This window comes from Chrysochloris asiatica, unplaced genomic scaffold (genome assembly GCF_000296735.1).
Source record: "Chrysochloris asiatica unplaced genomic scaffold, ChrAsi1.0 scaffold00130, whole genome shotgun sequence".
Lineage (NCBI taxonomy): Eukaryota > Metazoa > Chordata > Mammalia > Afrosoricida > Chrysochloridae > Chrysochloris > Chrysochloris asiatica.
This window is the reverse complement of record NW_006408648.1, coordinates 2,535,006-2,549,191: the sequence shown is the minus strand read 5'-3', so window position 1 is coordinate 2,549,191 and position 14,186 is coordinate 2,535,006. Positions and strand designations below refer to the sequence as shown.

General features: G+C 39.2%; 1 protein-coding gene across 1 annotated transcript in view; it reads left to right on the top strand.

Annotated features, from left to right (window-relative positions):
* The window catches only part of PTPLB (protein tyrosine phosphatase-like (proline instead of catalytic arginine), member b), a 127,972-nt gene extending 118,778 nt beyond the window's left edge, over window positions 1-9,194 (top strand). The window contains exons 5-7 of the mRNA XM_006869363.1: window positions 1,368-1,489; window positions 3,880-4,058; window positions 9,112-9,194. Coding sequence (XP_006869425.1) covers window positions 1,368-1,489; window positions 3,880-4,058; window positions 9,112-9,194 — 384 coding nt within the window. The remainder of the gene's footprint in view (window positions 1-1,367; window positions 1,490-3,879; window positions 4,059-9,111) is intronic.
* The last annotated feature ends 4,992 nt before the right edge of the window (window positions 9,195-14,186 follow it).

Genomic DNA, 14,186 nt, shown 5'->3' with positions numbered 1-14,186 from the left:
ATCTTGATTGCATGTTTGATCAATTTCAGATTAAAGAAGTTGGTAGAATTCTTCTATTTCATTCTCACTGGCTTTAGTGGTTGGTGTGTAAATTTGAATAATATTGGTATTACCTGGTCTTCCCTGTAGGTGCATGGATATTTTCCTATCACAGACAGCATTGTACCTCATAACTGATCTGGATATGATCTTTTTTGACAATGAATGCAACACCATTCCTGTTCAATTTGTTATTCCCGGCATAATAAACCATGTGATTGTCAGATTCAGAATGGCCAATGCCAGTCCATTTCTGCTCACTAATGCCTAAGATACCTATGTCTATGCATTCCATTTCATTTTTTACAATTTCCAGTTTTTCTAGATTCATACTTCATACATTCCATGTTCCGATTTTCAGTAGATGTTTACAGCTGTTTCTCTTCATTTTGAGTTGTGCCCCATCAGCAAATGAAGGTCCCACGGGCTTTTCTCCCACGGGCTTTACTCCATTTGTGTCATCACGGTCAACTCTACTTTGAGGAGGCAGGTCTTCCCCAGTCACATTTTGAGTGCCTTCCAATCTGAGGGGCTCATTTTCTGGCACTATATCTGACAGAGTTTCTCTGCTATTCATAAAGTTTTTAGTGACTTAAGTATTTGGAAGTAGTTTATCACTCCTTCTTCATAGTCTATCTTCATCTGGAAGCTCATCTGAAACCTGTCCACCATGAGTGACCCTGCTGGTATTTAAAATACCAGTGGCATAGCTTTCAGAATCACAGCAACTCACAAGCCACCACAGTACGACAAACTGACAGGCGAGTGATGGAATTATTACAATTATCAAATTGTAATTCACATCAAAAGCCCCAAGCCATCTATCTACCAGTTTGTCTCCCCACACCCTCATCCCAGCTTCAACCTAAGTACATTTGATCCCCACTAACATGAAGTTTACAGTCTTTACGTCAAGCTAGCAAATGCAGAAACTCACTTGTATGTTTGTTTTTCCCCTTAGGGCTACAGTTTAAGTCCCCTTTCCTGCTCCTGTACTCTGCGTAAACAGTGCCTAAAGACAGCGTGCAGGTCTTGGTGCTATCTGACGGCCATGTCTGTAGCCCAGGACCGCTTGCCCCTTGTCACTCAGCATTGCACAGCCATTATCACGGGCATGTGTTTCTTTATTTGGCAAGTTCTTTCTGTGCTGCAGAAATAAGGCCACAGAGAATAAGGACCTGTGGCTGTGCATGGTTACCTCAACCTCCCAACTCTGCACTAGGGCCCTGCACATTGGGAATGCATCCATGGCAGTGGTTGTGGCCTGTATTTTAGATCTCATTTTTAAAGTTTCTCATGTGTTTGCTTTTGCTTTTGTTTTCCTGTAGGTGCAGAGTGAAGACAGTGTCCTCCTGTTTGTAATTGCCTGGACAATCACAGAAATTATCCGTTACTCCTTTTATACATTCAGTCTATTAAACCATCTGCCTTACCTCATCAAATGGGCCAGGTAAAAAAGTACATAGAATGAAGACTAGCTTTTGAAATTATCCATGACTGCATTTGCCCTTTATTGCCTAAATATTGTCTCTAGGTTTCTAAAAATAAAAGTGTATGAAGTGGATGGGATAGAAATCTGTTCTGTGGGTTTCATTAGGAAAAGGAAATCTGCTTACTTTGATTAATAGAAACTGTTTTCAAGTTCTATTTTGCTTAAATTATTTTTATTGGGATCAATTCTTTTTAGTTAAATTATTCATAGTTTGATATAACACCCTATTGTTCAGATCAAATATTCTGCCATTATGGTGCATGGTGTTTGGTTTTTTATCATTTTTGTAGTTTAGTGTAGTTAGTTTTGTTTTGCCAAGTCCAATTTACCTGTTCTCAATTTTGCCAGGAAACTGTATGACTCGTATACATTTTTAGCTAATGATACATGTTGCATAGCAGTTTTAGTTTATCAGTTTGATTATCTGTATTACTCATTATGAATTTGATAAAAGACTGATGTGATAGTTGATCTGTTTATCTTAGTTAATCCATGAGGCCATTGTGAGCAGTTTTCTGAGTTGGAAAAGACCAGGAAGAGAGTGATAAAAGAAGAAGCATCAAAATTGTCCCAGGGGTTCAAATGCCTCATTTCAGGGAAGAGGGAAACAGTGGTTCCTACAGAATGTATGCATTTAGTGATTAAATTAGGAACATAAACCATAGGAACTTATTTCTAACATTTCAAGTATGAGAACAACTTTTTTATATTATATATGAGCGTGTGTGTATATATATATATATATATATATATGCAATAAATGTTTTTACTAGGAAAAATAAGAATGGGAGACAGACATATAGCAACAACTCAAGATGAAATCCTGCTGGGCAGGCATTACAACAACTGTCTACCCTGGTTATAGGGAAAGTTTGTTGACCAAGTCATGATTTTCCTAATGGAAAAAGATTCTTTTGTCCATTGTTTTGCCCACAGCCTATGGAACATTCTTCCTTTTTCACTACCTATGCCTAAAATTATCAGTATGAATAGTCTTTCATTTTCACAGATGCCTTAACACAGTCGCTGTGCCTGAAAGTTTGGCAGTCCAATGCTTATTGTAGGCTTTCTGAAATTTAACCTAAATGTTTCGTTGGTCTGCTCACCCAAGGTCAACAGTTCAAATCCATTAGTCACTTCAATTGAGAAAGATGAGATTGTCTGCTCCTGTAAAAGATTTAGTCTCAGACCCTATGTAAGGTCACTGAGTCTAAATCCATTTGATGGCAGTAGATTTGCTTTTGGGGGTTCTTTCTTGTTTGTTTGGGCTATACTTCAAAATGACTTTCAGTTCATTCCATATGGATTAGTAACTGCCCTCTGAATTCTTTCATGATAGTAACTATTCTATGAAATCTTTTTGAAATACAGATAATCTCCTTCTTAAAATTAAAATTAGAATGTGTGGATCCACTGAACAGATAGTAAATCTAATCATTGTTTTTTGTTTTGTTTTGTTTTTACATTGGAAAGTTACCAAATGACCAAAAGCTATTATAAATTTTTAATGTTTTGGGTTTTTTTTAATACCATGTTTCATTTATCACAATCACATTTACACAATTTGAAAATTAGCAGGAATACACACTTTTGGACTCATGGTAGGGTGCTGTCAGGATCTGCACTGTACTGCAAACCACAAGGTCAGCAGTTCAAGCCCACCAGCCACTCCTCAAAAACCCTAAACAAGGTTGTTATGAGTCGGAACTGACTTGAAGGCACTTAACAACATACACACTTTTGGTGTGCTGCTTTTTCAGCCCACAGACCAGATTGATGCACGGTGTAAGGATTCCTAGATACCTTGATCTGACACCTTCTCTGGTGGTGGCGGATATATGCCATGGAGTCGGAACCAACTCATAGCAACCCTATACAGGGTTTCCGGGACTGTAAATCATTACGGGAGCAGAAAGCCTCATCTTCGTCCCTCGGAACAGCTGGTAGTTTCAAACTGCTGACTACGTGCCTCCAAACCCCCCAGCACCTCCCTTATCCCAGAGGGCAGGATTCTTCCATATAAATCCAACTTTATCCATATTTGCATCACATTATTTTAAGGAGTTGTTGCAAAGAGTTTATTTAGACAAGCTAAATTTTAAGGCTAACTGAACACATTTTATTTTAGAACATTCAGAAAGATGTACCTACCACTGACCCTTTTCAAAAACTGGCTTGTAAACAGCCTGAATTTAAACAGTATTACCCACTGTTTAAATAAATTTCCCGCAGGAAAATGTATAAACAACAGGTTCCTAAAATACCAGTATTGATTAGAAGGGTGGGAGTGTATTGTTCTACTAAAGCTGGCTTCACACCTCAGTAATTAATATTTTGGTTTGTTTTAGGTACACACTTTTCATTGTACTGTACCCAATGGGAGTGTCCGGAGAGTTGCTCACAATATATGCTGCTTTGCCCTTTGTCAGACAGGCTGGCCTGTATTCCATCAGTTTACCTAACAAATACAATTTCTCCTTTGACTATTACACATTCCTAATTCTGGTAATGATCTCTTACATTCCACGTAAGTAAACCATTATGCATATATTTATTTATGTTTTAAAACCTGACTCTGCAATAACTAGAATTGAATCTCTTTAATTGTTTTATACCACAAGTAAATATGTACCTAATGTATTGGAGAAAGCTCTGGTTGTTATAGAATGTCATATCAAAGGCAGTGAATGAATAAAGATAAGCCTATCTCAGTACAGCTGCCAAAATACAGCCCTTCTCAGTATGCGGATTTGAAACAGGAATACTAAGAGACAGAGATTCACTATGTTAGGGGAAGGAACTGGGTGGAAAAGGGCCCTAGTGTCACAGTGGTTAAGCACTCAGCCCCATCTGCCAGAGAACAATGTGGCAGCCTGCTTCTGTGAAGATTACAGCCTTGATACTCTATGGGACGGTTCTACTCTGTTCTATATGGTCACAGTGACAGGTTTGATTTTTTACTGAGTGGAAAAGAAGCCCTTAACGACCTTGCCTTAATTTTATTATTCTGTCCTTGAGAACTGCTCAGTGTGGTATTTAAAAACATTGTAAAAAGATGATTGCATTGTTTATTATATCAGAATAAAGGGCCATTTCATTTTTAAAAGCTCTGTGGTTAACTAGAAACATAACAAAATAAAAATAGATTAATTGTTTTTTCCATATTTCTCATTTTCTTGTTTGGAAATGAGCACTCAAACCATCTGAATGGGACATAGTGTTCTCTTCAGAATGGTTTCCAGTTATTTTTGTTGCATTGCTAAAGGTTTAAATATATGGATAATCAGATGTGGGTATCAGCATATTCAGTAACAGAGAAAGAGAGACATGTTTGAAGCTTCTATAAAGTGAGTGCTGTCTGCTCAGAGAGATTGTGTTAATTGTGATGTTCAGTTGTAAATCTTGTGACTAGTTTCGACATATCCAAGAGTCTTGTTATACCCAAGGATATATCCTGTCAGTTTCTCCTTATTTAACTATTTCTGTAGCTATTATAACCATGAATCTTGTTTTAGTACCTAAAAGATGCTATATTCCCCTGTAAAGCCCAGGTTAAATTCAGGCAGGGTTAGATTTTCCTTCTGCCCGCTGTAATAACTTAATGAATCATCCCAACAATCATGAGTGGCATGTTTGTGTCCTTCTGTGGAAAATTGCGTCTCATGCATTGTGAGAAAAGGCTACATGTAGATTCCAAGTGAACATTCATCTTGGAGAAATTCTTGGACACAATTCTGCTTTGTGATTCATTTCCCACCATTATTTATCAAGCCCTCCTCTTTGGTTATGTAGTCACGGTAGCTAAAGGCCATCTCGCTTCAACTGGGAAAGGTAGTTGATTTTCTAACAAAAGATAAATAGGAAGTCAAAAAACGTTAAGTAACCAAAATTACCATGTAGTTCTTTACCTTCCTAACCCATTCCCCTTGGAGTTTCATTTTCATCTCTAGAGAAAGTTTGGCTGTACCCAAAGTAGCACATATTATCCCAGTGGACACTGCAGGGGTCGTTTAAATTATCATAGTCTTTCAGATAAATAGGAGATGTCTACCATATTGGATACAGGAAAGGAGCAGAGAGGGTTTCATGAAATCATACAACTAACAAAACTTTAAGGGACTCTACCTCAGAATGTCTGCAACATTTTCAATCTGGCTGAGGAGAGACTTCTTCCTTGGCCAGAAACAGCTCTCCAGCAGGTCTTTTTTGTTAGCCTTTCTGCCTCTGCCTACTGACCTCTTGATGCAGGAAAGGGGCCTGGGCAAGCATAAGCAATCCTCCCATGATAGGGCTCCTAAAGGAAAATGTGCCCAGTCCTGTGGGGTTTTCTTCTTGCCTTCTTGCAGGGCTGGTGGAGGTGGAGGGGGAACTGACAGGGACAGATTGTGAGCAAGATAAGAGAGAAAACACAGACCTTGGGGCCAGCTGTCTGTTTGGAGAATAGGACAAGACTCTTCTCCCAACAGAAGCCTGTATTCTTTACCTCACTTCCTTCCCCCTTCTTTCAGTCTCAGCCTCCTTTGGGTAAAGGAATTTGGCTTGATTAAAGTCTGTAATATTTTTTTTATGGCAGCTGGACTCTTGTAATCCAGTAAAACAGTAGGTTTTATATGGATATTCAAAGATTGAGAGATTCTCCCCAAATCTAGGCTCAATCAAGATGGCAGCTCATAGCTCCTGTTACAAATCACCTTTTGTGTTTGTTGGCGCTCCCTCTGCTTCTGGTATGAACCAGTTCCCTGGATGTTTTCAGTAATTCAGGTTGTTAGTATTGAGACCAGTTTGTACAGTTCATTCCTGACAGATGTACATTTGTAACTTTTTAAAGCTTTGTATTTATAACAAAAAATTTTAGAATTAGGATGGTAGCCGTTGGCATGCAGTATTTACCAAATTTGGTTTTCTTCTAGAGTTTAGTGTTCTTTTAATGTCCTTTGGTGGCAAGTTGGTGATATGAATGAATCATACAAAGCAGCACCTTCTCTTTGAACCTGATTCATTATTACACATGTAGCCTAAACTGTGGTTCATGAGCCTTAGCCCCAGGAGTTTTCTCTTTATCAGGGTATTTTAGAGTTCTCTTCAAAGCTCAGTCTGGGTGCAGTGTGGACAATACCAATACAATACAGTATTGGCAGGTCTCAGTAGACTTATAAGTCCACATTGAACCACATTTTCCCTTTATGATAGCCTCACCTACCATGGACGGAATGATTAGGTATCAATAACAAGGGTTGATTCCTCATTTACCTGTGCGTGTAGAACAGGTATGTCCAGTGGAGAGGTCCCACCTGTAAGGAAACAGAAATAGGCTATTGGGGGAGGTATTGTCGGTGAAGACACCAAGGAGCTGGGCACTTTCAGGCTGTCATTGACCACATCTCTGAGTTATAGAGGAACTGAGGAGGACACTTGCCTCAGACCCAAACATCCCCATCTCTGCTCCCTGGAGGGGATGAGAACTTTGAAGGGATTGGCACCCATCAAGCCCTCCCAGCACAGACGCATGCACAGAGCAATGGTCTGTATTCTATGTGTCTCGAACTGAGAAAGCAGAAGATAGGAGTGTCCATATCCCATTGTCCAGTTGAGATTTTCTTGGCATATTTATCCTCAGTTTGGCCCAAAGTAGCTAAAAATTGTAGCCATACCTCTGAAATTTTTTCATCCATTGTAGTTGGAATCAGTCTGAACACATGGACCATTCAGATGAAGACAGGGTCCTGACAGTGTCCTCCAAGTCCTGTCCACCAAGAAGTTACTGCCCCAGCTGTGGAGAGTCTCCAGCCTGAGCATCCTTTCCCAACACACATACATGTCTTTCTCTTTGACTCTGAGAATTCAATCTCAGGAGCAATTTGACCTTTCTGATAGCCAACAGCCTTGCCCGTGGAAATACGTGGCCATCTTTGTGCTTTAGCTGTCTCGTTGGCCCATAAATGACTTCTGGATCTTTATTCTCTCTCAGATCCTGTGAATTAGCTGAGACCCTAGCCACTCTGTATGGAGTGGTATACTCACAAACACAACCTTAGCTCACTGTCGTCCCAAAATTTCCCTTTACTAAAGCAAAGCTAGAGAAATTTGACTGGCCCCACGTGTTTAAATGATCACAATTAGCATTCGTTATGGTTTAATTATATCTTTACTTCCAGTTTTTAGATTATAGAGCTTGTCAAATTTTTTGGCTTTCATACCAAAATAGTTCTCTCACCATTGAATTACATGCATAAACTGAGGCTTTTCTGTGAATAACTTCCTGCCTGAAAATAGCATGTGGAATGGATGGCTGCACCGCTTAGCACTCAGGCCTCCTCTGCAGTTTATCAGATTTGCGTGCACACACCCACTGATGTCTTGGAATACTCTGGGAGGATCATAGAAAATGTAGCCAACTCATCCCATTTAGAAAGGAAGAAACTGTTAGAGAGTTGGCAGTAGTAGAAACCTACCTCCCAGAAAAATAAGTTACTGTCTAACAAATAGAGAATTTGAGCTGTTGCGAAGAGGGAAGAAGGAAGGGCATGGTACACCAAAGACAAGACCATCTTACCTGGAGGTGTTTTTTGTTACATGAACCCCAGTTTACAGTAGCCTTGTCAAACCCAGATAACTTAAAGTAGCATTTCCCAGAAGGCACATGATAGGCATTTGGGACTGTTCTTAGTTCAGGGGTACAATTGCAGGGTACCTTAGCATCCCTGGCCCCATAGGTTAATGCCAGTAACCTACAACTCCCCTCTCTCATTTTCCATTTTCAAATACCCTAGGGAGGCAGTACCACCCTTATCATTTATCATTTTAAAGTGATTACTCTTTAAAACCTTGTACAAAATGACGAGGAAACAGAATCATCATTCCTTTGATACTTGCTATTTTTCATATTGACTTTTTGCATATCCAAACCCAGCTTAGTTGTGTTCAAATCAAATGTCTTAGTACTCCTTCCCCTCAGACTTCCTATTCAAATAGCCACCTTTCACAAGAAGTACATATTCATAAAATACCAGACAGACTGAATTTGGGTAGAGGGAGTGCCCCCAGATGACAGAGCAGTGACAAGTGGCTAGACTGAGGGTCAGAAGCCCAGAGCCTGGCCCTGACTCTGTCAGTAGTTTACTGCGAGACCTCAAGATAAGTCATTTGCTGCCTCTGTGACACAGGAGCAATCAGGAGTAACTCCATAACTTTAACATCACATCCGGTGGATGGGAAAATAATCTGAGAACACATGTGACAACAGTATGAGGTAGTTTCAGGAATGTTATTCAGCAGCTCTGTGGCACATAGCCAAGTCGGTCATGACAGTGAGTGACAGTAGTATATGTCATTCATTTCCACAACACCCTGCCCCTGACTAAGTCAGGAAGAGAGAAATCTGTACGTGTGTTTGCTGATTAATATGGTCCATCCTGAAGATTCTACCTTCCTTCCCCCAAGTCTCCTTGGTTACATTCCTTGCATGCTGGATGAAAAGTTACTCCCGCCGGGTCTGAGATACCCTCAAGTCTATGTGTTCTAAATATAATGTACAACTTAGAATTTGCTCTTTAACTAGCTCTTCTTTCTTTGCTTTGCAGTTTTCCCCCAGTTATACTTCCACATGATACACCAGAGAAGAAAGGTCCTTTCTCACACTGAAGAACACAAGAAATTTGAATAGTTCCTGCTTTTTTTCCAAAACTAAACAAAAACTTTTCACTGATCAAAAATGCTGCAGACTTTTTGAGTTCCCAACACGTTTCATAGAAAATAAGTAAAAACTATTTTTAAATATTAAAATAGGACAAAACCAAAACCAAAATCCAGTGTCACATTGGCCTGGGATTTTATAAAAAAAAAATAATACATTTTTTTTTTTTTTTTTTTTTACAAATAAAAGCAAACAAACCAAGATGAAGAGGCTGTTATATAAAACACCCTTGGCCGGTCTATGCCGCATGCTCTTCCAACCAGAAATTTCCGATATTTATGATGGCGATAGAAAGGTATTTGGCATTTTATATCCTCCGGTTTCCTTCAGGTATCTGATCAGTAATGATCTGTAACACTAAACACTAGAGAGTTACAGTCTTGAGTAATGAAGTACCAACCGAATGTCCGGCTTGTAGTAGCGTTATGTTTCAGTCTGCAGTATGTTTAGCATTCCCTTTTCAAAGTGCTTTGGCTGCATGCTGGAAACTATTTGTATTTTTGAAGTGGCAAACTTTGTTCCCTGGAATGCTCCAAAGTTCTGGCTGGGATCTGTCCCCTCATATGTAGTGAATGAATCATAAAATGTATATGCCTGTGAAGCTCGGGGGTAGTGCCCTTAATCCGAAAACAACTAGAGCCCTTTTGTTTGTCTTCAGTTGAGTCATTACTGCCTGCCACTAAGGAACGTGCTTGAATTTAATAAGTATGTGTACATTGTAAGGAACCCACCTTCTCTGAGGCTCAGCCTCAAGCATATTGGAATAAAATGACAGTTCTCAAAAAGGGAACGATCAGTAGCTACTAAATGATGGTACCAGCCTCAGAACCCCTCTAAGTAGTATAGTTGCCAATAGCTATTCGGGTGTCTGGAGTCCTGGTTAATGTGCTGGACTGCAAAGTCAGTTTGATCCTCAAGGTTAGCAGTTCAAGCTCACCAGCCAACTGCTTGGAAACCCTATACAGGGCCGCTGTGGGTCAGAACCGATTGGTCAGCAATTAATGGCAACAACAACATTCTATTTCTAGACCTGAAACCAATCTAGTCTTACTGAGTAAGGAATCTGTTATTGAAAGCACATAGAAGGTGTTGCTTTAGAAGTAAGAGTCTGGGGAGCCATCCAGGAATAAGTTTATACACCCTTATTTTTACTTGATTTTAAGTTTTTCACTCAGCTCTTCTGTTTGGATACTTTTCCTAATTGTGATCCGATTTTAATTCCCACCAAGTTGTAAGTCCAAAAGCAGTGAAGTGTTCAAAGTAGCAGCCATGCATCAATGCTGGAGCAGCCAAGAAATAGCTTGGCAATAAGGACATTATCTAATGAACGTCCTGACATCTTCATACAGTTTTAACTGCTCAACTGTGCTCTTAAAACCCTGGAAGGAAGAGTTGTATGAAAATGTAAACCCCAAGTTTAAACATGCATTCAATTTTAAATGTAGTGTTTTTGTAGATTTTTTTCAGGTGTGGTTTTTAGTTGTTATTGTTAATCTTTAAAACTTTAAGTCTTGCTTACGGAGTAGTTATTTTGAAATATAATTGCTAATATCAGAGGCGTGCCATAATGGAACCTAATTTTTCAAATGCTATTTCATAGAAACTTGAAGATTAAAATGAGGAGAAAATATGCAGCCTAAAATTTAATGCAGGCAGGTGTGTAATAAATTATTTTGAACTGAACATTAAAATTCTGCTTTTTAAACTCAGTGCTCTTAACTTGGGGGAGATGGGATGAGAATCTGTTATTGTACTTGAGAGACAAAAGATGTAGGGAAGATAGTTTTTCATGGTTTTTCTTTTTTCATACTTCTAAATGTATGTCACATAAAATCAGTCTGGATTATAGGACCCTTATTACTTTATTTGGTTAGAATTTTCTCAGTTGTTTTTGAGATCCGTGTAGAAGCAGGCCTGGAACATGAAGGTTTCCCAGGATTGCTGAAACTTGGGGTTTTATTCAAACCTGCATAACAGTTTATCTCTATGAAAAACAATCTGTTGTAGACAGCGGCATTACATCCAGCTGAACTTTAGCAACTAGAACACAGCAGATCTTTTTCAAAAAGGGTCTCAGCCCTCATGTGTATTTTGTACATCAGCATCTAAAACACCTATGACGACAGATAATCAGGCATGTCACTGTGTCCTTCAGTAACCATGCACAGTAACTGCTCTCTTTCTCCCGAAAATGAATTAATTTCTCCTTTCAAGTGATGTTCTCTTATAAATTGAACATCCACCCCTCCAAATGTCACATCTTCTTCTAAGGTGTGAGTGAGGAATGAGCTGTTAGGGTGTTTTGTCAGATTTAGTGCTTTCCTTTCAGGGCCTAGTCGAAGGCTGCATCATCTTCATAGCTACTCGCCTGGTTGCAGGTTTCAGTTCCCCCCCACAGGGGTCACAGAGAATCCTTTGAGGGACATACGCTGCTAATCTGCATCGTGCTGTGTTCAGTTTGCAAAGGCTTGGATCATGCATTTAACATGTGCTGGCCGCTATCAAAGGCACCATAGAGAGTTAATCATGGAACTAAGTACTACCCTCCCAGACGACAGGTTCCCCCTGGGGGAACTTCTAATAGGAAAAGTTTAAAAGATGTAGATGAAGAGATTGCTCCCTCAGTTTTTCTTTTTTTTTTTTTTATTTGTTTATCATAAAAGGTTATCATTGATGTGGTCCAACCTGTAAATCATTTTCAATTCTTGAGTTTCAGAGCAAACATTATAAAGCGTCAAATTTAGTACATACTGCTCTTTTGAAATTTGGGTAAAAAAATTATACAACCGTATATATAGTCACTTTTGTATTTTTTCTATGTTGTGAAAACCAAAATTGTAATTTTATAAGTCTCTGATTCACTAAAATTCTATAATTTAAATGTATTTTTTGTATACTTAGAAATAAGGAGTTCAAAGACTATGCTTACCTTTCTATGCATGCATTTGGAAGCTGTTTCACCTGCTCCTGTTACTGTAGTCATTAGTTGTACTCATCAAATACTGACCTGTGGTGCATTGCAAAATAAACTGGTGTGTGCTCTGCCTGGATTTGAACTACTGAATGAGCCCAGTGATTTCCATACTCGATCAGTGTGAATGTGGCGTGTAGGCATATGGAAGAAATCCAGTTTGATTATGGATTCCGGCTCTTTCTGTGATGGTTTTAAAACCTATTTTTGTTATTCATGATGGCTCTGCACTTGTGGGAGAAAGAGATAGATGTGCATATTTACTCACAGGGTACTATTTTTCATATTCCCTTGTATGATTAAATTTATGACCATAAGTAAACACTACAAATTATTTTATTTCCAAGACACTGTATTTCTCATTTTCAGTGTGATGGAATGGATGATGGTTTTATGTGGCACGCAGGTTTCCTGGATTGGGAAGTTTACTTCTGACTTTTCTAATGTAAGTTGAGGGCAGACATACCGTTGCGCAAAAGTGTCCATCTTGTAAATAAGATTTGGTGCAGTTCAAATACCTCATCCTGAAAGTGCCTCCCAAATACAGAGTAATCTTAGGAATTGCTTTACTCACTATTTAGCCCACAGTAAGAAGTAGTGGGAAGGACGCTGACCTAGGATTTGCAACTGGGCCAAACTCTAAATCCCCAATGTGCTCACCACAGAACGAAAGCGCAGGTGCCTCCCATGTGCTTAGGCACGTTCTAGTTACGTCTCTGTATGATCCCTCTCTCCTAGTGCCTCCATAAGTAATGTGTCCCCCTTCCTTGCCCACCCCTCATACACACACAACACACAGCAGGCCTGGGTCTTTCTCAGAGACCATCTTCACTGTTTAGAGTGACGTCTTTGCCTACTTGCAAATGATCCAGAAAGACCCATATATTTATGTACACACAAATAAGACAAAACAAATTTTTGCGATTTTGAAACCTAGGGTGTTGGAATATATGTTGATCATGTATGATTCTCTTGCGTTCTCTGTTTTTTGGGGATTTTTTCCAACTTTTTCATCAAAATTTGGGGCGGAGGGGCGGGAGGGCGAGGGTAGGAAGCCTTTGGGGAAAAAAAAGAAAGAAAAAGTTGTCTTTAGTCCAAAGGGGGCTCTTTTCTTTCCATGTGCCTTCCAATCACGGCTTCAACAGAACCCACACACAGGTTAGAAGCACCTCTCTTCTCATGTAGAATCCACTCCGTTTCCACAAGAGGATTTTCATTTAGGAAAAAAGAAAATGATTTCGTCGATTACCAAGGAACAGATGGTAAAGTTAATAGCAGAGATGACCCAGCAAATACAACCTTTATAATCTTAGGGTGGTAATGGGAAGCTGGGGCTTTCTAATTTGTCATTGTCATAATTTGTGGCAATTATGCATACTATGTTAACATAAGCCCTAGCCTGAAGGAATTACCAGTGGAATAATTAAGAGACCTACTGTTACACACAGCATTCCAAAAATACTGCTGCGTTGTTCTGTTCCGTTTAACAAGAATGAAAACTAACTTTGCAATTCCCCATCTTATTAAAAAGGAGAGGAAGAAAATAAAATAAAAATTCCAGCCTGACTCATTGTTACACAGTTTAGTGGCGAAGAAACTGTTCTAAACAACATTACCAAAAATAGCCATACCTATTAACATTCCCATCTACAACTGAGAACCAGAGTTAGGAGAATGTGTGGTTTGTGACCATCAGTTTCTTTTAAACATGCGAGAGACTAATTTTTTTTTTTTTTAAGACTGAGATACCCTTAGTGTTATAAGGGTCAGTCATATTACCAAAATTATCCCTTATTCCCACAAGAGGCAATTCATCCTAAAAGACTTAACATTTGATTTGCAAATGCTAAAATATGTGTGAGAGGCTGTGGACTCAAGCAACTTGTATCCGTTTCATAAATCATTTTTTGATGGAAAACTGTATTTTCTGCACCCTAATTACAGAGCATGGACTCATTACCATGGCAGTGTTGAACCATCTCTCTGTAGTT